Genomic DNA, 24,351 nt, shown 5'->3' with positions numbered 1-24,351 from the left:
AGCCTTTTAAGTTGGTATCAATTCTTAGTATACATTTTAATTATTCAACCTGCGTGTATTTTTTTGACAAGCAACTATTAACTAGGTATATTGCTATGTTTATAGTTGAATACGTCCTTTCAGTAGTGTTTTTGGTCAATAACTGATTTCTTCGAAAACACTCATGACCAATAACAAATCTATTTTTTATCAAGAACATTATATTTTATATCTTAGATATAGTGGGATTAATATACTCAAAATTTATCAATTATGAATAAGTAACATATGTAGTGTGACAACAGATCAAAACATAACTTCCAAATATATTTAAGATTTGACATATGACTTATCTAAAGGCATTCTCTAACCCAACTGATTTACTGCAAAACAGAGTGAAAAATATTATCATGAACAAACAAAAAATTATTACTCTAATAAATATTATTAGAGTAATGTTTTTTTGTTTGTTCATAACCGCATTTTTCACTCTATTTTATAGTAAATTATGCAATTGGGTTGGAGATATTCTAATATACAAATCCGTTGCTACCTATTATCCCATTTTTTGGTGTTAGACATGTATGAGGACAAACAAAGATCCCAATTTTAATAAATGAATGTTAGATATAATTTTCCATAACATGCATGGTATACATAATTAAGTAAACCATATATACGAAGTTTTCCTTTTTTTGGCTCTCACGTCTCTCCTCTAAAATAATGGTTTGTTTTCTAGAGATAGAGTTTTAGCAAGTGGAAGTCTCTTTTCCCAAAGTTATCTTATCGGTTTTATCATTTCTCATCCTTATCTGCTTTCGATTCTCTGGATTTCTAGGGTTTGTTCATTAAATTCTCAGATCCTTAAAATAGAAAACAGAGTTTTCATCAGAATAAAAAAAGAAAAAGTGATCATTTCGTCGACCATGGATAAAGCAATGATGACGGTGTCTCTAGAAGAAGAAAATGAACCTTTTGATATGCCAAACTTGCCTCAATTCAGATCTTCAGTAAGGAACTCGATGAGCTTGGTTGGAAGACTTCTAAACCCTAGTTGTCAGAAGATGGCAAGCTTAATCTTGGATATGCCCAGAAAATGGAAGAAGTATGATAAAGTTCATACTCATAACAAGTGGGCATTGTCGCTTGAAATATGGGTAAAGAGCCTGCCTGTGGATTTCTTGCAACATATTCCGTTGTGGGTTCAGATTAGTAACTTACCGATTAATCGTTACACGGCTGAAGCCATTTCAGCTTTAGTTGATCTGGTGGGTAAGGTGACAGATGTAGCGTTTGATCCCACGAAGCCGTAAGTTCAAAAATTTGTAAGAGTAAAGATTTTGTTTGATGTATCTAGATCTCTCAGTAGTTTCAAGATTATAAATCAACCGGAAGGTGGAAGTACGAAGGTGTTGTATGCATATGAGAAAGTCCAGAAGAGATGCTATAATTGCCACAGAGTTACACATGAACAGAATGATTGTTCGTTTTCAATCAGAGCTGGTTCTAGATTATAGTTGCTAAAGAGCTTGTCTTGAAAGAACCAGACCCCCTGTTTGGAGTGCTTAGAGAAGATCAGGTTGGTATTAATCCGGCTACGGGTAGATTAAGGATCGTTAAGGAAGTTTTGGAAAGTATGCGTCAGTACTTACTTATGGCAAGTGATACTGAAAGGAACATTAGGGAGGATAGAGTGAAGAGTTCTGTAGCAGCAGCTGAAAAAGATCTAGTTACAAAAAAGATAGCTCTTAGCTTGGAGCTGAATCCTATTGTCTCCTCAGATCTTAACAAAGGGAAAGGTCTCGTGTTTTGCTATACACCACAAGTTCCTACCAATGTTAGGGAAGCTTCTGAAGGTCAAAGCCAGAAGATGTTAGCATCTGCTATTAGAACTGAAAATATTTTGTCATTATCTCAAGAAAAATCATCGAGTAGAGCGGTCTCTATTTCTGATTATGAAGAGGTTAATTCTTACTTATTTCAAACTGGTACTACAGTTTGTGGCTCTGGCTTCTTGAACCAGACCATTCCGGTAGTAGTATGAGAAAATGATTATCTAGAAGGAGACTTTTCAAGGGTAAGAGAGTTAAAGATCAAAAGAATCTACATTTGATGGGGGCTCGTTAAAATGTGAGTACTGGAAAGGAAACACAGATTAGGGAGAGAAGATGAAGCAAGTGGAAGAAAATCGAAAGAAAGAAAAAGTCGCTAAGCGCGCAAAACCAAGGATGGTCCCGAATGAGGGACCACCGAACATCCAATGAGCATACTGGCTTGGAATTGTCAAGGATTGGGGGTCCTCAAGAATTGACAATTCCGTGACTCATGGAGATGCATAGGTCGCATTTTCCTGAGATGACCTTTTTGATGGAAACTATAAACTGTAGAAATGTGGTTGTAGAGATGTAATACGTTAACTTTTTAACAACGATGATATATTTAAGAGACCAACATTTGTATTGATCATTTTATAATCGATAAAAATTGTAGTGTTGCAAAATGTAAAAATCATTTCATAAACAAACATTATTATAAAAACTGATGTGCGCGGCTTATCATTTAGTACAAATAGTATTCAGTGGAAAAGAAATCAAGTAAACCTTCATCACTTGTGTTAAGAGCATTTCTTATACTCGTTAGGTGTATAGTGTGAATGCTTGTTGTCCTTCACACAACAAAATATATATTATCCACTCAAATGGAAGTCGGAATGACTTTGAAGATTACTAAATATATTATATGATAATATAAATATTAATAGATGCATGCATATTAGATTATGTCATCTATTCTATAAAATGTGCAGAAGCCACGTTGTTTACAATTCCCCTGATTCTACGTGATTTAGCTTTAAAGAAACTAACGGAATTTTATATAACTCTTGAATGGATTGTTTTATAAGTTCTTAAGCCAAATTCATACACAAACACAAGCAGTAAAATAGAAAATCATAAGAAAACTATAGTTATGATAACATAATATTAGTTTACCAAAAAAGCAGTAACATAGTGGTCCTTTGTCTGATTTTCACAACACCAAATGATAAAATTGATAAACACTAACGAAAGTGCGAAAATGACATAATGAAAATGACCAGCAGCATAGTTTAAATGGATGATCAAATGATGATTATTAAAAGGCTAAAACTTCAATTGCTTATGTAAATAAACATGCATTTCTAGTTTTTTTGTACTAAATATTCAATCACACATCTCCACTTTAAAAGTTCTAGATGACAAAATAATCAAGTACACACTTCAGTTAACTCTATGCATAGAAATAGTTTTAAAAGTTTAAAATCTAAAACAAATCATATCTGTTTGTGCGACCAAATAAAAACCAACAACAGTTAAAAAATATATATATTGGTGCTGCGCAGGATCGAACTGGAGACCTTTTGCGTGTAAGGCAAACGTGATAACCTCTACACCACAGCACCTGTTGTATTCTTATTCTCGTTTAGCTATATAAATAGATCGTTCTGAATCACAAGTAACCAACCACTAGGGGGACTTGAAGCGAGAGGATCGGAGTAAACAGACAGATGTGGAGTTGTTCGTCGGCGTTCCAAAGAGTAGCCTCCTTAATGTTCATGGCTCCCAAGCTAAAACCTCAGCGACCCCATCAAAGTATGTAAATCCTACGCTTATCTCTCGTCTTTCTCAACACCATATTATGATTTGAGGTTTGTGTAGTTGCAGAGACTGGTGCTGAGCAACTGGTTAAGAAAGCTAGGACGATGACTACCGAATCCTCAATGAAAGATGCTTTCTCTCAATACGCTGATTATCTCAACAACTTTGTAAGTCTTCTTTCCTCTCTTCCCTGTAGAAAAGCTCGATGCTTTCTGGGTTTTTGTTTCCTGCCAAGAAAGATTGAACCTTTGCGTCTAGGGATTGATTCATATAAGTAGAGATTCATGAGGTAGAAGGCTAAAGGAATGACCTTTCACTATGGAAACTTGGATTCTTCTTCTGCTGAGAGTGGGTTTGTGTAGTAAATCTCACAATGTTTCTCTCTTTTGTAGAATGAGAAACGAGAGAGAGTGGTGAAGGCAAGTCGTGACATCACTATGAACAGCAAAAAAGTCATCTTTCAAGTTCACAGGTAACATCATCAAACTCTTATGCTCTGTTTTGTTTTAGGTGATAATGTTTTTTTTTGTTATGTGGCAGACTCAGTAAAGACAACAAAGATGAGGTTTTGGAGAAAGCAGGGAAAGATTTAGAAGCAGTGAGGGAACAACACTTTGCCCGGCTGATGAAAGAGCTTCAAGGCACTGATTTTTGGAAGCTCCGGCGAGCTTACTCCCCAGGGGTCTGTGAGAGTCATTCATCTTTCTAAAACCATTATGGTTTAACTGAAACATGTTTGTGTATAACTTACAGGTGCAGGAATATGTTGAAGCTGCAACGTTTTATAAGTTCTGTGTGTCCGGAACACTCTCTACTCTCGATGAGATTAACTCTACACTTTTACCGCTAAGTGACCCTTCTTTGGAGGCACTGCAGATCAACATCCTTGACTATATTCTCGGGGTATGTTGTAGACTCTCTTGATTTGTATGTTTAACTCTGTTTAAAAGATCTCAGTTTATGTTTGCTTACTTGTGCAGCTTGCGGATTTGACTGGAGAGCTAATGAGGATGGCGATTGGTAGAATATCAGATGGTGAAGTCGAGTTCGCGCAGAGGATTTGTCAGTTTGTTAGACAGATTCACAGGGAACTGTTGCTGGTCGTGCCTCAGATGGATGACAGTTACGACATGAAGTCAAAGATGGAAGTGATGCTTCAAAGTGTGATCAAAATAGAGAATGGTACGTTATCTTAGCAGTATTCTTCTTAGCTTTATGTTGTTATATGTAATTCTTGATTTTGTTTGTTTGTGTATTAGCTTGCTTTAGCGTTCATGTGCGTGGATCAGAGTATATTCCGCTGCTTGGAGATGATGCACCAACGTCGTTCTTATTGGGAGGTGCTGATGTTGAATGATTGAGAAGTGAGCTCTTTTATCGTGAGAACTATGATCACTTTAGTATGGATGCTGCGGAGGAACTTTCAAAGCACTGGACTCTGAGATCTCTTTGTTGCAAGACTTTTTGAGTATGAATGGCAAAACAAAATGTAGAAGTTTTTTTTTCCTTGTCACAATCTTTTCTTTATCCCCAGCCAGTAGCTTACATTTGGAACTAAAGTCTATGGACTCTGACGATTGCTTTCTTGTTCTAGTTAAAAAAAGGTTTTGGCCTTTCTTCTTTTTCTTTATTCTGTTCTTTCAGAATCGAAGCGGCTCTATATAAAGTTAGCTTATAGCATTTTTGTTAGACTAGCTGACAATTTATGTGAAAATCCTAAATCACTCTTCTAAAGTTGCTGGTATAATCCAAATTTTGCCAAGAATTAAAATGTCATCATATTAATATTTTTCTTATATCACTATCTAAATGGGGTTATGACGCATATTTGACTTTCTGACACTAGAGCCGTGAGAGAAGTCTCCACTCATGGTTTTTTTTTTCTCTTTAGAATATTATCTCTACGTGATCTTCAAGTAGGGGCGTGTTGACCACTCAATCAAAAATAATTCTTAGAACTAAAAGACAGATCCAAGTATAGTATTGGAGCAAACTTCTCATTCAACGCAACACTCTTATTATAAGAGGCACACAAGCATTACGCTCATAGCTTAAGAAAACACATATCATAGTTTCAAACATTTTTTTTTAAGATTGCTCTTTACTCTCAGCAATGTCATCATCAGCATCATCTGTTCCTGACTACTTGAGAGATGAAAAACTGACACAAGAAACAAGAGATCTGATATCTTCTCTTCCAAGCGAGAAAGGTTGGCTAGTGAGCCAAATATATCAGTTCCAAGGACGTTGGCACACAGAAGCTTTGTTACAAGGAATCTTGACGTGCCAGAAACACTTTGAGGCCAAAGATTCCGACATTATCCTCGTCACCAATCCTAAATCAGGTACCACTTGGTTAAAATCTCTTCTCTTTGCTCTCATTAACCGACACAAGTTTCCAGTTTCTTCTGGTGATCATCCTCTTCTTGTTACCAATCCACACCTTCTCGTGCCCTTCATGGAAGGAGTTTACTACGAATCTCCAGATTTTGATTTCTCCCTCTTGCCTTTTCCAAGACTCATGAACACGCACATATCGCATCTTTCTCTGCCCGAGTCCGTCAAGAGCTCGTCTTGTAAGATTGTGTATTGTTGTAGGAACCCTAAAGACATGTTTGTGTCCTTATGGCATTTTGGGAAGAAACTTGCTCCTCAAGAAACCGCTGATTATCCTATTGAAAAAGCTGTTGAAGCGTTTTGTCAAGGCAAGTTTATTGGTGGACCCTTTTGGGATCATGTGTTGGAGTACTGGTATGAAAGCCGCAAGAATCCGAACAAGGTCTTGTTTGTTACATACGAGGAGCTCAAGAAGCAGACCGGAGATATGGTCAAGAGAATGGCAGAGTTCTTGGGATGTGGTTTTACTGCAGAGGAAGAAGTGAGTGAGATTGTGAAGTTGTGTAGCTTTGAGAGTTTGAGTAGTTTGGAAGTTAATAGACAAGGGAAACTGCCAAATGGAATAGAGATTAATGCTTTCTTTAGAAAGGGAGAGACTGGAGGATGGAGAGATACTTTGAGTGAGTCCTTGGCAGATGCAATAGATAGAACCACTGAAGAGAAGTTTGGAAGTTCTGGTCTCAAATTTGCTTGTTGAATCAATTTTTAAGATTTGTTGTTCTGCTTTTTTTTTTTCTTTTGCTTTAATGATGTTTCTTCAATCTTGCGACTTTGCTGTTTTTATGTTAGGGTTGAGTTGTTGTTGTACGAATAAAATGGATTGTTTGTGTTTTCTAATTTTTGCCACTATTAAAATGTCAAATGATAATAACTTCAACATTGATGAAACTATTTGGATCAACATGTTTTGTTTGTTTTTTATATGATGCATAGAGAAGTTTGGAAGTTAATAGAGAAGGGAAATTGCCAAGTCCTCAAAATAAAATGGATTATGCTTGTTTTTTCTAACTTCCACTAGTGAGAAACATGATCACTTTAGTATAGACAATGTTCAGAAAATTAAACATGTTCTTGCTGGGGAGGAACTTTCAAAGCAGAGGACTCTCAGATCTCTCTGTTGCAAGACTCGTAAGTATGAATGGCAAATGTTTTTCTTTTTGTCACAATCTTATATGAGAAATTTCCTATGATAGCATTAAATTTTTTTTTGTCACAAATATAAACTCGTAAGATCAAAATGACCAAAATGTTTGTATTAAGGGGTGTGTTTTCGGGTATAGGGTTTAGGGTTTATGATTTAGAGTTTAGGGTTTAGATTTAAGGGGTGGAGTTTTGGGGATAAGATTTTAAATTTTAAAAACTAAAAAAATATTAAAATTTTCAAAATGAAAAAGTCTATTTTGGTCATTTTGTTTTTGAAGTCTATTTTTCTGACAAAAACTTAAAAATGTCTATTTGGGAGAATTGCCCATCTTAGATTTATCGCCAATAGTTTACATTTGGAACTAAAGTCTATGATATCATCCTCGTAAACAGTCCTAAATCAGTTACAACTTGGTTAAAAGCACTTGTGTTTGCTTTAGTTTACAGACAAGAACTCCAAACTCTAGAATCTCATCCTCTGCTCGATAACAACTCGCAGTCCCACTGCCCTTTTCCCTCACACTCGTCAAGATACTTCTGCTAGGATCTTCCTACACACATTTCTCTTAGGTTACTCCCCGAGTCTACTAAAAAGTCGTCTTGTAAAGTTGTGTGTTGCTGTAGGAACCCGAAGGATGTGTTCGTCTCGCTTTGGTATTTCATGAAGAGTTTGATTCTTAAGGAGATGTTGGGTGTACAATGGATGAAATGGTTAGTGGGTTTTGCAGAAAGTCGACTGTTTATGGACCCTTTTGGTTTGGAATCATGCCTTAATATCGGAAAAGAGAGGTTATTTTTATGTTTTGAAACATTTGTTGATGTTAAAATATTGTATTCACTAGTTGATTAATAAAAGTTAATGTTGAGCAGTAACAAATGGATTTAGGTTTTTAATATAAAAGGTACGCTGTAATCCTCACGAGGATCCAAGGCAAATTCTTTAGATTCTAAATACATATTTATTTATTTTTAATATTTAAATTATTTAAATACATATATAAAATTGTAAAATCTAAATTATTAAAAAAGAGACATCATATAAAAATAACTTATATATGTTTTTTACACTTTTTGCCATATTATAGCTACTAGAGATATTGCCTCCGCGCAATCGCGAGGTTCTGGACATAATTCTTGTTTTATCTCAATATTTGCTAAGGTTGTTGTAGTTATGAATTTTGTGTTTTGAGTTGTTTTTCAAGTTTTTTTTATTGTTATACGATTATAATTGTGATGATGAACTGTATATGCATTGTTCTCCATTTATGAAGGATTAAACTGTGTTAGAAATATGATTGATATAGTTCGTGTTGTTGTTTGCTGTGTCACTAAGACTTATTGTTTGTTTGTCTTTTTAATTTGTTTCTTGTACTGTTGAGAGTACATAAATTATATTAAAGTTGTTGAATATTTTTTCTCCAGTTTAGTTGTGTAAGTTCTGTGTATTAAGTAATAATTTTTATTATCTTTATTATGTTTGTTATATGTTTTTATTTTATTTTTAAACTTGTTGCTCTTACCGGACCTTTAAAACAAATACATGAAGACTTGTAGAAATAACTATAAAATGAGTGACAGTTCTGAGTATTTGGGCTTTAATGAGTTTTAAACGAATTTATGTATTTCTCATAAGAAGACAATAGCATTGGCATGTTGACATTGGACATGTAAGCTATTTTTATAAGACAAGAAGAGTGAGCAGGTGGAGCTGTTGTTGCCGCCTTTTTGTCTTTCGAGATTGTCTTTTGTATCTTCTATTGTGGTTGTGTTTGTTTATCTTTTATTTGATGGGTAATATGTAAACAAAAACATTTGTTAGTTGCATTTATCAGAGTTCATAACTTACTCTGCTTTTTTTTGTTTAGGTAATTTCACTGATCTTGGTTGTCGTTTTCATCTTCTTCGTATATCTTTTTTAAAGTTTATTTCTAAGATTAGATAAAAAGAGAGGTGATCATTAATGATTAGTCCTTTTTGGAATTTTAGATTTTGGTGTTTTGATTGTTTGGATTGCTTTGATTTTTTTTAAGCTGTAAAATAAAAGTTTGTGTAAAATTAGTTTGATAAGTAAGGGAGATAAATAGACGACCACAAAATTTGGGTAGGAAATATTTTTGATTATTGATGTTAGCACAATATAGATAATAATATAAAGGAAATTGTGTGTTGATTGTTTCTTACGGATCAATGCAGAGAGGGATAACGACTCGAGTTGTTTCTTTGCTAAGGTCAGAGCCTTGAACATAACAGATTTTCCAATGGTTTCTTTGCTAAGGTCGAGTTGTTTCTTTGCTAAGAAGCAAAGGTTTGTGACTTTCATAAATATATATTAGTTTCGGCCATCAATGTACAAGGTATAATTTAGTTTGATGGTATAAATGTTGGTTTTAATATCTTAGTAACCCAAGTTCGAACCACATGCTTGACACTTTTTCACACTTTTTAAAAGTGGGACCCACTTACCTGCTGACGTGGCGGCTCAGGAATGAGGCAACTGCCTCATTATATTATAGCTACTAGGATCGGCCCGCCCTACGGGCGGAAAGATAATAATAAAAACTGTTTTATATAAATTATATTAATTTTATGAAGCATTTAAAAATTATGGTGGATTGAAAACTATATTATAAAAAACAATAATGAATAGAATTGGGGAATTGCCACTAATACCACTTTCCTAATACCACTTTTCAACTTTACACTTTTCAAATTTACCATTAAAATTTTAATGGCTAAAGTACCATTATACCCCTCATTTCATTAATTTAACCTAGATCTATTCTTCTCCAAATGTCTGTCACGAGATGAAACTGAGATCAAATTGAGACGAGCTCCAACGAGATCTCCGGCAAACTCGGCGATCTCCGGCGAATTCGGCGATCTCCGGCGAACTTGGCGATCTCCGGTGAACTCGACGATCTCCGACGAACTCGACCGGATTGGGAGAGCGTGGCGGCGAGTGGACATCCCGCCGTTCCTCCGCCGGCATTATGTAGTCGTAGTAATCATCCGATGCTAAATCGGTCACGTTCGTCACGAATCGCATGCCGAGAAGTTCTCCGGCAAAGCTGACAGACTCGACAAGCTCAGACGAACGAGACGATCTCTCTCCCAACGCCTAAGAAATACTAACAAAGGTAAGATGATAGTATATGGTGATTTTTGCCTCTTTCTGTAATCTTAGCTTGATTTATCAAAATCGATATGTTTCTAAGAAAGAAGACGAAGTTTTTCAAGTGAAGTTTTCAGATCTCAAATTTATAAGATCTTATAAATTGGGTCATTTCAAATCTTACTGTTGATCTGTTAGCAATCAAAAGACACAAAGCTTAACGTAAGAGTACAATTATTGATTTTGTTGATTTATTGTAATAGTTTTCAGATTTATATAATTATTTAATTCATGAGAAGGTACTAACCTAAGAGTATAATTATTCTATGATTACTTCTTCTCTTGGTTGATTTGGTGATGTTGCAGAGAATTACAAATGTGTGTTGTCAGCTTTTGGATTTAAAGGATGTTGTGGAGAATATGTGTGGTGATATGCATATCTAAGTATCTCACTTCCTTAAAGTAATACAATGCTACTATTTGTAGTTTGACTAGCAATGTTTTAGTATGTGCAGTATATGAGGTGGAACGTTGGTGTTTTGGTAGTGTAACGTTCTATTTATACTTTGTGAGTTTATTTTTTATGTCTTGTTTTGTGTATAATATCTACAGAAGCAGTGGAGATGAATGATGAGTTTGTTGAGTTACGAAAGCATACTATTTTTGAATCTTATTTTTGGAAGTGAATGCTGATGCGTAGAAATAATATGTGACTGGCTTTTGTTCAGATTTTGAAAATTTACGAGGTTGGTGAGCTGTTTGAAGAGGCAAGAGAGACTCTGAAGAAGAATGTGGTTTGTGCTATCAAAGAATTACGTATTTATAACGCTTTATAAAAGTTGCAGAGTTGGCTTCTTAGTACATTCTTCTCTCTCATCTTATTTAGACATCTCTTATACTAAAACAATTGTATCTCTCTTTTAGTAGTTACATAGTTGAAGATATTAGTTGGACATGTAAGTGAGTTTGGTTTCAATTGTTTCTTTTATAGAAGAGTGAGATATGGAGAAGCCTTGATGTTCTCAGACTATGTTAAAGCAATATATCCCTTGTTGAAGGACGTGGCTCTTTCACCAGATATGTCTTTTTTGTGTTGATTGTCTTTTGGAGGGATTTTAGAAAAATTACCTTATAAGCCATTGTAAATAAATTTATAAACGCTTATAAATCACTTTGAGTTTCTTACACTCATTCTGCCTAGCATTCCTCACAAGACTTCTCAAGTTCAAACATTTATGTGTTTTGTATAGACATATACAATCAACTCTTGTTTAAAAACTTCTTAATAAAAACTTATAAATCGTCAAGTTGTACTTTTAACAATAGACTTATAAATAGCTTATATGTTCTTGTAAATAGTTTAATACACCCTTTTAAATAGTTTTATAAACCTGTATAAATAGTTATATACTTTTGTAAAGAGATGATGATACGTGGCAGATTGTGAGGCACATGAGGACAGCAAGCAAGACTCCACCGCTTCAGAAATTTTACATACTTTTATAAATTATTTTATAATCTTTTATTATGGTGTATAAACTTTATAAATTATTTTTATAAACCCTTATAAAATATTTACATACTCTTGTAAACCCTTATATATTATTATACAAACCATTATAAGTTATTTTATAAGGCTTTCATAAAGTTTTTATAAACCCTTATTAATAGTATACATACCTCTTATAAATTATTTATAAACTTTCATAACTTTCTTATAAACATTTATAAATGATTTATAGATCTTATAACTTGTTTTATATGTCTTTATTAATGGTTTATATACTCTTACAAATAATTTTACATACCCTTATAAGGCTTTGTAAAGAGATGATGATACGTGACAGATTCTAAGGCACATGTGGACAGCAAGCACGGCTCCACCGCTTCAGAAATTTTACATATCCTTATAAATTGTTTTATTATAATCCTTTATAATGGTGTATAAACTTTATAAATTATTTTTATAAACCCGTATACATTATTATACAAACCATTATAAATTATTTTATAAGGCTTTCTAAATGGTTATAGACTCTTTTAGTTGATTTATAAACCTATACAACTCTTATAATACCCCTTATAAATTGAATATAATGTTTCATAAAGTTTTTATAAACTCTTATTAATAGTATACATACCCCTTATAAATTATTTATAAACTTTCATAACTTTCTTATAAACATTTATAAATGGTTTATAGATTTTATAACTTGTTTTATATGCATTTATTAATGGTTTATAAACTCTTACAAATAATTTTACATATCCTTATAAGGATTTGTAAGGAGATGATGATACGTGGCAGATTCTGAGATACATGTAGACAGCAATCAAGACTCCACCGCTTCAGAAATTTTAAATTCCCTTATAAATCATTTTATAATTTTTTATAATGGTGTATAAACTTAATAAATTATTTTTATAAACCCGTATAAATTATTTACATACCCTTATAAATCCTTATAAATTATTATACAAACCATTATAAATTGTTTTATAAGGCTTTCTAAATGGTTTTAGACTCTTTTAGTTGATTTATAAACCTATACAACTCTTATAATACCTCTTATAAATTGAATATAATCTTTTATACAGTTTTTATAAACTCTTATTAATAGTATACATACCCCTTATAAATTATTTATAAACTTTCATAACTTTCTTATAAACATTTATAAATGGTTTATAGATTTTATAACTTGTTTTATATGCATTTATTAATAGTTTATAAACTCTTACAAATAATTTTACATATCCTTATAAGGATTTGTAAGGAGATGATGATACGTGGCAGATTCTGAGGTACATGTGGACAACAATCAAGACTCCACCGCTTCAGAAATTTTAAATTCCCTTATAAATCATTTTATAATATTTTATAGTGGTGTATAAACTTAATAAATTATTTTTATAAACCCGTATACATTATTTACATACCCTTATAAACCCTTATAAATTATTATACAAACCATTATAAATTGTTTTATAAGGCTTTCTAAATGGTTTTAGACTCTTTTAGTTGATTTATAAACCTATACAACTCTTATAATACCTCTTATAAATTGAATATAATCTTTCATACAGTTTTTATAAACTCTTATTAATAGTATACATACCCCTTATAAATTATTTATAAACTTTCATAACTTTCTTATAAACATTTATAAATGGTTTATAGATTTTATAACTTGTTTTATATGCATTTATTAATAGTTTATAAACTCTTACAAATAATTTTACATATCCTTATAAGGCTTTGTAAAGAGATGATGATACATGGCAGATTCTGAGGTACATGTGGACAGCAATCAAGACTCTACCGCTTCAGAAATTTTAAATTCCCATATAAATTATTTTATAATATTTATAATGGTGTATAAACTTAATAAATTATTTTTATAAACCCATATACATTATTTACGTACCCTTATAAACCCTTATAAATTATTGTACAAACCATTATAAATTGTTTTATAAGGCTTTCTAAATTGTTATAGACTCTTTTAGTTGATTTATAAACCTATGGAACTCATATAATACCCTTATAAATTGAATGTATGCTTTCATAACGTTTTTTATAAACTTTTATAAATTATTTACATTCATCAATAATCATAGATCTAACCCCATTGGTTGATATGAGAAAGTGAACCATAGATCTACCCCCATTCATCAATAATCTTATTTGCTCTGTTGAAGTATCACAATACCTCGTAGTTAACTTCAAAATTGTGCAGAATTTATAAACCTTATAAATTATTTAACAAACTTTATAAACTGTCTTATAACTTCAAATGTTGAATCCTCAGCAAGAATCACAACCTGTAAGTATTTTTTCGGATTTTGTTGTTTTGATCTAAGAGAAAGAGTTATCTATTAATATTCTGATCTAAGAGAAAGATTTCTAATAGTGAACATTGAGTTTTTGAAAATTTATAACTCTTTATAAATCGAAGTTATTTAGTAATGTAATTGACATGTTCAGTTCCCGACACTCATAAAAGAAGCATATGTTCAAGCTTATATGAGAGCCACAACTCTGCCATCACACATTTTCTTTGATCTACAATGTTAATCATCAAATTCATCATTGTCTCTTGTTTTTTTTCTAAAGTCTTATTGACCAACCATTGACATTTTTTAGTTTCTTCTTGTGTCTTAGATTGCAGAGTCTGTTTCTTTTAGCAGCGATAAAAAGTATGATATAACGCAAGTGAAGGCTTCACCTCAGCTGCAGAAAACGATGTGTTAAGTAACTCAATCAACTAAAAGACAATTTAGAAAGGCTTATAAAACAGTTTATAAAGTTTGTTAAATAATCAACTGCGCCTCGCCTCACCGTCCTCTCCATCTCCTCCACGACCCTCCACGGAAACAGAGCATCATCAAGATGCGCAGTAAATGCGAAATCAAACGCACCGTCGAAAAATGAAGGTTATGAGGATCAGCTCTTCTCTCGAGAGGAAGCGAATCCACCAACTCCACGGCGGTAACGTCAGATAACTCGATCTGGGCCATCGCCATCGGAGCGTGTCCGGCGCCGGCGGAGAGGCAGAGAGCTTTGGTGTGGTTGCGAAGCAATCCGAGATCGCAGAATCGGAGGAAGTAAGAGGAGAAGGAGGAGAGACGCGATATCCAAGCCTTGGTTAGGGACGGAGGAGAAGGAGGAGAGACGGTGGATCTCCGGTGAATCGGAGACAGAGAAGAAGAAAAAAGATCGAGAGAAAGAGAGAGGAAGAAAAGAGGATCGCGAGAGAGAGAGAGAGATAAAGTTAGGGCTAATATGGTCTTTTGGTCATTAATGAAAAGTGTATTTGTGAAAATGTCCCCATACTAGTGGTATACTTGAAATGTGGTACTAAAGAAAGTGTAGAAGTAAAATTTCCCCAATAGAATTCTGAGATCACATTGTTAGAGCATCATTAGTGGTAAAACAGCAAGTAGAGTACCTCACTAATATTTTTATTATTATTTTTGTACATAATTTAGTTATTAATAATTTTAAAAATTAAAAAAAAAACCTGTAAAATGATGGCACATGTATTCACCGATTCTTTAGAAATGTATGAAAATTCTTCCCACAAGTACCACTCTTGCTCTCTTTTTTTATCCTTTCTCTTTCTTCTTTTTCATCTTTTAATATTTTTAAATTTGTTAGAGACTGGTGAATTTCAACCGGTGCGAGTGCCTTTATTTTTAATAAACATTTTTGGTTTGGGATTAAAATGACAATATCCTTCATTATTCTATTTTTTCAGAGAATACAAAATTGGCAAAAAACAATTCAGAATAATATGATTATATATATATATATATATATATATATATATATATATATATATATATATATATATATATATATATCTTCTTATTATTCTTAGTTCAATTTGACATAATAAAAGAAATATTAACTTTAAATTGATAATAAGTGAAATTTCATGTTTACCACATTCATGGTACCATTATTGATCTTTACCATCACTAAAAGAGCATTTAAAAAAAAGAAAAATTACATGTTTACCACTTTCATGGTACCACTTTTCATTTTTACCACCACTAAGGAGACATTTTCAAAAATACCTTATTCATTAAGTGGCAAAAGACTCTTATGCCCTTGTTATTTATATATATATATATATAATAAATCATTATTTAAATAAAAATAATAATAAAAAATAAAAAAAAATTTCGAATTATACTTTTTCAAATTTGAACTTTTTTATAAATTTTTTTTTGAATTTATTTTTTTCGAATTTTTTTTTTTATTTTTTTTCAAATTATTTTTTGAAAACGAAAATTATGTTTGAAATTATTTTTAAAAATTTTTTAAAATTTTTTTAAGTATTTATTTATATATTTATTAGAATCCTAAATTTCACATTCCAAAAACCATACCCCACCCCTCAACTCTAAACCCTAAGTCTAGATTAGTTAACTCTAAGGGTATAATTGTCTTTTACCCTTCATTAAAAGTGAAGGTAAAAGTGGTTAGTGTAAACATAAAAAGTGGTACTATGAATGTGCTATTTGTGGCAATTTCTCTTTAAAAAATATATTTTCAATAAGTGGCAAAAGACTCTTATATCATTGTTCTTGATACATATATAACAAATAATTATTTAAATAAAATATATATTTGTTTTATGTTTTCGAATTATACTTTTTTAAAATTTAAGCTTTTTTATAATTATTTTTTTGGAATTTGTTTGGTTTATTTTATTTTATTTTTTAATTCTACAGATATAAGATATGTTCAGTTATTTATAAAATTTGATTCAATTCTCGTTCAGATATTTTGTTTTTTTGGTTCAGTTTGGACAACAAAGTGGAGAACCAGCTAATATCAAAAACAAAATCGGGTCTCTTTCGGTTACGGGCGTTTCAGATTATTTTGGTTAATTTGAGTAAATTTTATTGATAAATTGTTTTTTGCCAGGAAAAAAACAGGTGATTTAAGTTTTTTGGATAAATTATCAGGTAGTTTATATAATTTTAAATAATTTAGGGAAATGGTATTCATATAATTCATTTTGGATAGTTCAGTTTATAAATAATAAGTTTATGATATTTGTTACTGTAAAACTAAGTTTATTTTATATTTTAGATTTGTAAATTATATTTCAAATTGAGATACTTATTGATTTTGGTTCGGTTCTGGTTTGTTTTTGATATTTTAGTTTCAGAAAAATATAGAATACATGATATATAGAAATATACCTGATTTATGAAATTTGATTTTGTTTCGATTTTGTTACGGGTAAACACATGACTAATTTCATGTGTGCAGAGCTTTGTAGTACTGGTTAACGGCACATCGATTTTAATGTTTGATCTCAAACCTCTCGTCATTCTATTTATTTATAAATTAAAGTTGGGATACAATTATTGACCATATATTAACTTTTTTTTTGTCAACGACCATATATTAACTTAGAAAAACAAATTGGCGGATGAATCAAATCTATTTTTCATTTGCTAGTTGACTATAGTAAGAATAATGTTATTGTATAGACCCAAATCAAAGTTTAGAGTCATAAATAATAGAGCCTAAAGAGACCGACAAATAATTTAAGTGGTAAAGTAGTTTACGATACCGTGGATTTTTATTTGTTATCTATCTATATATAATTGATTACGGCTGCTGGTTCAGAGGTGGACTTTGTGTGTTACCGGGCTTGAAAAATTAGAGTTGAATAAGGTCCAAAATTTATAAGTCTGAAGCCCAAATAATGTTGTGACGGACATGTGTCGCCTCTGCAGCAAACGACTTTCCACGTGGCAAAGCAGAAGAGATATCAACATATTTATATATATATATATATATATATATATAGATTCCTAAGGTTCTCGACTTCTCATTATTAGCTTTTAAGTTATTTTGATTTATTAACTAGTATTGCACACACTTTTCTTCACAAAAAAAACTAATAATGCATAAATAAAAATAATTAATTCATTATTATATAAAAATATTTAAATTTTAGTAAGATTTTATTTGAAATTTTGTCAACAGATTTTTTATAATTAAAAATAATATTAAAACAACTTAATAGGTCAAAATTTTATATGTGTTGATTATATACAATGTGATATCTTAATGATATCAAAATGTTAATTAGAAATAAATAAAATGTGATTTTCTAATAAAAGTCCATTTAAAAAAAATCACACATGAATCAAAGTTGTGACTTCTATTTTAATAGAATAGATACTTTAGCATCTATAGTTTTAGTATAGCAGAATTTTATAAGTAAATTTTATAACGCTTTACAAATTTTAACCTGTTTTAATGGTCAATAATATTTTAAATATGTTTTTTAAAAAGTAAATAAGTTAATTTATTAATTTAATATTTAATTCATACAGTACTTCTATTTTAATATAATATAGGATATAATTAAAATAATTTATGAAAATACTATACAATTTTTTATAATAAATTTTAATTAACATTGATTTGAATAATATTATACTTCTAATTACAATGTCATATCGGAAAATAAATGAAACTGAAAACCATAATTTAGATGGTTTGGAGCATTCAGTAACTACATGCGTACAGGATGTCTAAATGGTAGTGGATCATTCAGTCATTTATATTTTCGTGGAGCAGTCAGTAAATACATATTTTATTTAGGATGCACGCGAGTTTGTAATTTATTATTATAAATGGAAAATAAGCCTCGCGAGCATGCAAGTCCAATTAACTTTAGATTCTAAATACATATTAAATTTGATTTTTTTTCAAATTATTAAATTATTTTAATACAAATATAAAATATTTAAATAATTTTCTGAAACAAAACATAGTTTGATAATCTCTTTTTCATCTTTTCTTTAGATAATTTTATTTTTTCTACTAAACTTTTTATTAGATATGATCTCCTTTGCTCTTCAAGTAAAATGTTGTCCAAACAAAAACTCTTTCAGCAAAGATGTATCTACGTCAGTAAAGATTCAAGATATATGTGGATCCAACATTAGTAAGAGATATCTCAAAAGAGCTGTTAGAATCCTTTTTTTTTCAAAGACAAATACCGATAGGTCTTAAAATTGGTTAGCTCTGTTCGGTTTCGGTGGCTTTCTCAGCACTGGAACCGAGTATCCTTAGTAGCTTACCTTCATATGCTTCTCTAACATGTTTTGGTCTAGATGAAGAGATGAAGTCATCTAAGGGGAGATGCATGTTAGCGCGTGAAGATCTTTTGCTTAGAGCTTTGGTGATGGAGACCTCGGATGTAGGTGGTGGTGGCTTGTCGCTGATTTCTTCTGGCAGCCGTATGTGTTCGTATTTTCAAATTCCTATATCTGCATCTCTTTGCTAGCAAGGTTTTTTTCTGGCTCAGCGAAAGGTTCTTCATGCTAGGGTCTCTCCATGTTGCTCTTGTCTCTCCTCTGGTAGTTTATGTTGTCAAGATTTGTGATTTTGTTCGTTTCGGGTTTATCACTGGCTTGTGTGGATGAGCAACACTTTGGTCAGCCTGAACGGAGGAGGGGGTTTGATGGGCATTTGGATTTTGATTTTGTGGTTCGTCTACTGATAGACCATTGATTTTACTCACTTTTAGCCATGGTTGATAAGTGTTTTAATAACTAATTATTATATTCTAGAGTCTATTTAGTATATTTATAGAATCATGAGTGATCTGAAAGAAAGTGATGTTTTGAAGCATTTTGGAGATATTTGGAGAAAGCATCCGAGCTGACCATCGAACAAGACCATTGGTCGACATTCAGAAACAATAATCGATCGATGCACACCCTGTGACATCGATCACGGCGAAGCGTGCAGAAGCCCGTTTGGTTCCAGCCGACTTATAGCCCAAAACTTCACCAATTTACAAGATTACCCCTGACGAGTTTTAACCTAATTATATATAGCTTACCAACATGTTAGAGGCAAAGTGTGCTTTCTTGTTTTCTTATTTTTCACAGCAAAGGTTTTCTAGGATTTTTAGTAGATTAGAGAGAAGATCCAAAGAGATTTGTGATTGAAACTCCATTGATATCTATCTATTTATCTATGCAGTTTTTACACCTAATTGATGTTATGAATTGCTTAGCCTTGTCTGCGTAGTTCTCTTGTTAGGTTTAGGGTTTAAATAGGTTATGAGGGATTAGCTCCAACTATAGATTGCTAAATTGTAATATTCATCATTAGGATTGTCATTAAAGCATGTTTCTAGTTTAGCTAGCTAGAACTTGATCTAGGAGTTGTAGACTCAAGTCATCACTTGCATGAATCCATCTTAGTTGAGCTAGGATTGCTAGAGTAAGGCGAGAGCTGCTCTAGGAAGCCTAGTGAGCACAATTGAACCCACACGTAAAGCTTGACTAAACGCGTCGATTGATATTCCAATCGAATAATCGATCGACAGTTCGACAAGTGTATCTATCGATATTTCTATAGAATCATCGATCGACACTTATATCTGGTTAATAGACAAACCTAGAAAACGAGAGCCGATCGGTCTGTTTATAAGTGTTGAACTCTATAATATCATGCATACAACTTATTAGGCATTTGTAGGATTATAATCCTGAATACCTGAATAGAAACCCTAAGTCTAGCTATTTCATCTAAGTACCGAAAACCCAAATCAAATCAATCCAGTAACTGCCTTGTTCACAAACCTGCTATTTACATTTAATCATAATTAACTTAGCTTAATTAATCACTGCGATTAGATTTATCAGGTTTCTTAGATCCCTGTGAATTCGATCCCTAAGTATTACAACTAGAACTTAATTCACTCCTTATGGTAATTTGAGTGAAATCATCTACCTTTTCATCTTTGCAGCGTTTACGTCGGTTGTAGTCTGCTGAGAGTGAAGTTTTGGCGGTGCTCAGGGAGCTTCTCCGGGGTTTGTTGATTGGGCTTTGCTTAGTCGTGTGCTACTTTGGAGGCAATCATTGCATCCTCTTCACAACTCAACCCGTCAAATAGTCTGAGTTTCTGTGTTTGCCGTGAGTTTCCTTTTCCTTTGGTTTGTTCAACGATCAGTCTTGGTTCATAGAGTTGGGATCTGTGGCGTGTTTGGCGCTAGATGTATATATCAAGGATTTGTTTGACGGAGCGGTGCAGCTGCTTGGTTTGATGCAGTGTAGGTGTGACGTCTCCTCATGTCTTTGTTTAGTTCTAACTCTCCTGTTGTTCAACTGTTCTCCTTTTGGTGTTTGGTTCTGTAGTGTCGTCGTTGCTACTTGTTCCCTTTATAGACTTATGTATTTGGAGATATTTTCATTTTTTCCTATTTTAATTTTGTTCATTGTTCTTGAATCCAGGGGTGAATGTAGAGAAAAATTCTAATGGATGCATGATGTATATAAACCATATATTATACATACACATATTAAAAGATGTGAAAGTGGGTGTATGGAACTCCTAACGAAAGAATTTACTGGTGCATTCATTCTCATCCGATCTAATTTGGTCATATAACATAAGAATTATTAAAAAAAAATGGGTCATCAATGATATTATTTTAAGACCAAAAATAGTATCGAAATATACAAAAGCAGTGATTCGTAATAAAAATATATAAAAGCTACCTTCCATCAGTGGGTTCTAGATGAGCATCTTATTTATTTTTATTTTTTGGTCAACAAGCATCATATTTACTAAAAATAAAATAATGAAAAACGAGACAGGCAAGAATCGTATTCCCTTTTTTGTCGTTATGTGTTTGTGTCTTTAGATCATGGCCATTTTGGTATCTATCATTAGAAAATTCAAATGGGCATCTTAACTGATGACCATGCTCTGAAGACACAAACACAACACGAAATAGAAAAAAAGAGAAGTATATAAAGACACAAACATAACTTCAGTGATAACTTAAGAAAAGACATCTCATAGTTTCTACATTTTCAGGATTGATCTATACTCTTGAGTCTTGACAATGACATCATCATCTGTTCCCATTTACTTGGGAGATGAAGATCTGACACAAGAAACAAGAGATCTGCTTTCTTCTCTTCCAAGCGAGAAAGGTTGGTTGGTCAGTCAAATCTATCAATTCGAAGGAAGTTGGCACACACAAGGTCTGGTACAAGGAATCTTGAACTGCCAGAAAAACTTTAAAGCCAAAGATTCAGACATAATCCTCGCCACCACTCCTAAATCAGGTACGACTTGGTTAAAAGCTCTTCTCTTTGCTCTCATTCACCGAGACAAGTTTCCTGTTTCTAGTAAGCATCCTCTTCTAGCTACCAATCCGCACCCCCTTGTGCCCTACTTGGAAGCAGATTACCGCGTATCTCCAGACGTCGATTTCTCCGAGTTGCCTTCTCCAAGACTCATGCAAACGCACTTACAGCATCATTCTCTGCCGGTATCCATTAAGAGCTCGTCTTGTAAGATTGTATATTGTTGCAGAGACCCTAAGGACGTGTTTGTTTCCTTATGGCATTTCGGGAGGAAACTTTCTCCTGAAGAAACCGCGGAGTATCCGATTGAAAAAGTGGTTGAAGCGTTTTGTCAAGGGAAGTTTATTGGTGGACCCTTTTGGGATCATGTGTTGGAGTACTGGTACGAAAGCCGCAAGAATCCGAACAAGGTCTTGTTTGTTACATACGAGAAGCTCAAGAAGCAGACCGAAGTTGAGGTTAAGCGAATCGCTGACTTCATTGGATGTGGTTTTACTGCTGAGGAAGAAGTGAGTGAGATTGTGAAGTTGTGTAGTTTTGAGAGTTTGAGTAAACTGGAAGTTAATAGACAAGGGAAATTGCCAAATGGAATAGAGTCTAACTCTTACTTTAGAAAGGGAGAGATTGGAGGTTGGAGAGATACTTTGAGTGAGTCGTTGGCAGAAGTAATAGATAGAACCACTGAAGAGAAGTTTAGAGGTTCTGGTCTGAAATTTTCTTGTTGAATCAATCTTTAAAACTTGTTGTTATGTTTCTGTTTTGCTTTAATGGTGTTTCTGTAACCTTGTGCACTTGTTGTTGTTGTTGTTGTTTTCTTGTATTTTCTTGTGAATTGTTGTTGTTGTTTTCGTTTTTTATGAGAGCTGGGGTTGAGTTGTTATTGTTCTTCTTGTATGAATAAAATGGAGTATGTTTGTGTTTTCTTATTTTCACCATGTCGTTGTTTGAGTAAAAGAATGATGTCACGAGACTGTAATTTTCAGGTGAAATCAAGGGTACTTTAATATTGATGATTACTATTTGGATATAAACATGGGAAATTTTATGTTTATTACTTTCATGTTACCACTTTTCATTTTTACCACTACTAAAAGTACATTTTCAAAAATACATTCTTTATTAAGTGGCAAAAGATCCTTATATCATTGTTATATATATATAATAAATCATTATTTTAATAAATTAAAAATATTAAAAACTTTTTTTTATTTTTTCGAATTCGAACTTTTTTATAATTTTTTTTTCTGAATATTTTTTTCGAATTTTTTTTTTATTATTTTTTTCAAAATTTCTTTTTGAAAATCAAAAATTATGTTTGAAACTATTTTTAAATTTTTTTAAATATTTTTAATTATTTATTTATATATTTATTAGAATCATAAATTTCACATTCTAAAAAACCTTAGACCACCACCACCCCTCAACTCTAAATCTTAAATCTAGTTTAGCTAATCTTAAGGGTGTAAATGTCTTTTACCATTTATTAAAAGTGATGGTAAAAGTGATTAAAAGTGATGGTAAAAGTGATTAGTGTAAACACAAAAAGTGGTTTTTATGAATGTGGTAGCAATTTCCCTATAAACATGTTGTGTTTGATTTTTTCTTAAATATTGAAAAGGTCTTTACGGCATGTGCAATGTGAATTGTTTAAGGGAAGTATCTCACAATTTATATCATAACTAATTAGAGAATCTTTTAATAAAGTTGAGAAATAAGAGACTCGCATGGATTTTCAACGTTATGCAGAGACATATTTATTTATTGATATAAATGGTGAGATACTACTCTTGAAAAATTCCCATTGTTGATGTCTTAGTCGACCTAAAATTCTATAAAAGCACCATTAAAGTTTTAGTTATGACCTAGTTTAAGTGGTGGGTTTATTAACATATCTTATCCGATACCCAAAATGCTTACTTTTTTGGAGAAGTCATTTACGTCTTCGATCTGTTTTTTGTGTGACATTAGGGTTTCTAAACCTTTTTAAATAATGTAATTACATTTGAAATGAAGTGAATGTATTTAATGAATGGTTAATGAATTGGGAAACCTTAAAATATTGGTCTCATGGCCAAAAATACATGGATGGAAGCAAGTAACAAAAAGAGTAATTTCTGACGGTCAAATCTCTGAGAAATCGGTCGGAAATGGCTATTTCCAACCGGAATTGATGGTCAGTTCTATATAGTCGGAAATCTTCTTTTCGAAAGATATAAGTATGTCCAATATTAGTAAGATATCTCGAAATTGCTGTCAGAAAAGAAAATAGGAGAAGGTTGATTGGAAACTGCCCTCAATGCCTAAACCACGACTCTCAACCCACAACACTAAAATCAAGAACTAACGCCAACAAAACACTATAATCTGCAAAAAAATTACATTCTATGAAAATTAAATCCCGTACCTTATGTAGAAGTCTTTACAATATGCAT

General features: G+C 32.3%; 4 protein-coding genes, 1 long non-coding RNA gene and 1 other non-coding gene across 8 annotated transcripts; 5 read left to right on the top strand and 1 right to left on the bottom strand.

Annotated features, from left to right (window-relative positions):
- Nucleotides 1–905: 905 nt before the first annotated feature.
- On the top strand, nt 906–2,023 carry LOC106426967. The gene is made up of 3 exons (XM_013867701.1): nt 906–1,288; nt 1,337–1,388; nt 1,490–2,023. The coding sequence occupies exons 1-3, from the start codon at nt 906–908 to the stop codon at nt 2,021–2,023; spliced, it is 969 nt and encodes a 322-aa protein (XP_013723155.1).
- Nucleotides 2,024–3,345: 1,322 nt separating this feature from the next.
- On the bottom strand, nt 3,346–3,418 carry TRNAV-UAC. The gene has a single exon. It is a non-coding gene; the product is annotated as a tRNA-Val (tRNA).
- Nucleotides 3,419–3,430: 12 nt separating this feature from the next.
- LOC106427009 (translin-associated protein X-like) lies at nt 3,431–5,239 on the top strand. 2 transcript variants are annotated; one of them, XM_013867740.2, is made up of 7 exons: nt 3,431–3,608; nt 3,675–3,781; nt 4,007–4,086; nt 4,155–4,296; nt 4,368–4,517; nt 4,595–4,796; nt 4,874–5,239. In XM_013867740.2, exons 1-7 carry the CDS (start codon nt 3,524–3,526, stop codon nt 4,969–4,971), a joined length of 864 nt encoding a protein of 287 aa, XP_013723194.1. In that variant the 5' UTR covers nt 3,431–3,523; the 3' UTR covers nt 4,972–5,239. The 2 variants fall into 2 exon arrangements, with proteins under 2 accessions (XP_013723194.1, XP_013723196.1); XM_013867742.3 differs by having other exon boundaries at nt 3,445–3,608; nt 3,681–3,781.
- A 235-nt stretch (nt 5,240–5,474) lies between these two features.
- On the top strand, nt 5,475–6,842 carry LOC106427008 (cytosolic sulfotransferase 12-like). The gene has a single exon (XM_013867739.3). The coding sequence runs from the start codon at nt 5,728–5,730 to the stop codon at nt 6,706–6,708; it is 981 nt and encodes a 326-aa protein (XP_013723193.2). The 5' UTR covers nt 5,475–5,727; the 3' UTR covers nt 6,709–6,842.
- A 2,412-nt stretch (nt 6,843–9,254) lies between these two features.
- On the top strand, nt 9,255–11,453 carry LOC125578305. Its single transcript, XR_007316394.1, has 2 exons — nt 9,255–10,291; nt 10,633–11,453. It is a non-coding gene; the product is annotated as an uncharacterized LOC125578305 (long non-coding RNA).
- A 10,052-nt stretch (nt 11,454–21,505) lies between these two features.
- Nucleotides 21,506–22,839, top strand: LOC106426979 (cytosolic sulfotransferase 12-like). Of its 2 annotated transcripts, XM_013867710.3 has the most exons (2): nt 21,506–21,898; nt 22,019–22,839. In XM_013867710.3, the coding sequence occupies exons 1-2, from the start codon at nt 21,673–21,675 to the stop codon at nt 22,642–22,644; spliced, it is 852 nt and encodes a 283-aa protein (XP_013723164.1). In that variant the 5' UTR covers nt 21,506–21,672; the 3' UTR covers nt 22,645–22,839. The 2 variants fall into 2 exon arrangements, with proteins under 2 accessions (XP_013723164.1, XP_013723165.1); XM_013867711.3 differs by having other exon boundaries at nt 21,511–22,839.
- Nucleotides 22,840–24,351: the final 1,512 nt, after the last annotated feature.

The sequence above is a fragment of the Brassica napus genome, chromosome A9, assembly GCF_020379485.1.
Source record: "Brassica napus cultivar Da-Ae chromosome A9, Da-Ae, whole genome shotgun sequence".
Lineage (NCBI taxonomy): Eukaryota > Viridiplantae > Streptophyta > Magnoliopsida > Brassicales > Brassicaceae > Brassica > Brassica napus.
The sequence above is the reverse complement of the archived record's forward strand: the minus strand, read 5'-3'. Positions and strand labels throughout refer to the sequence as shown.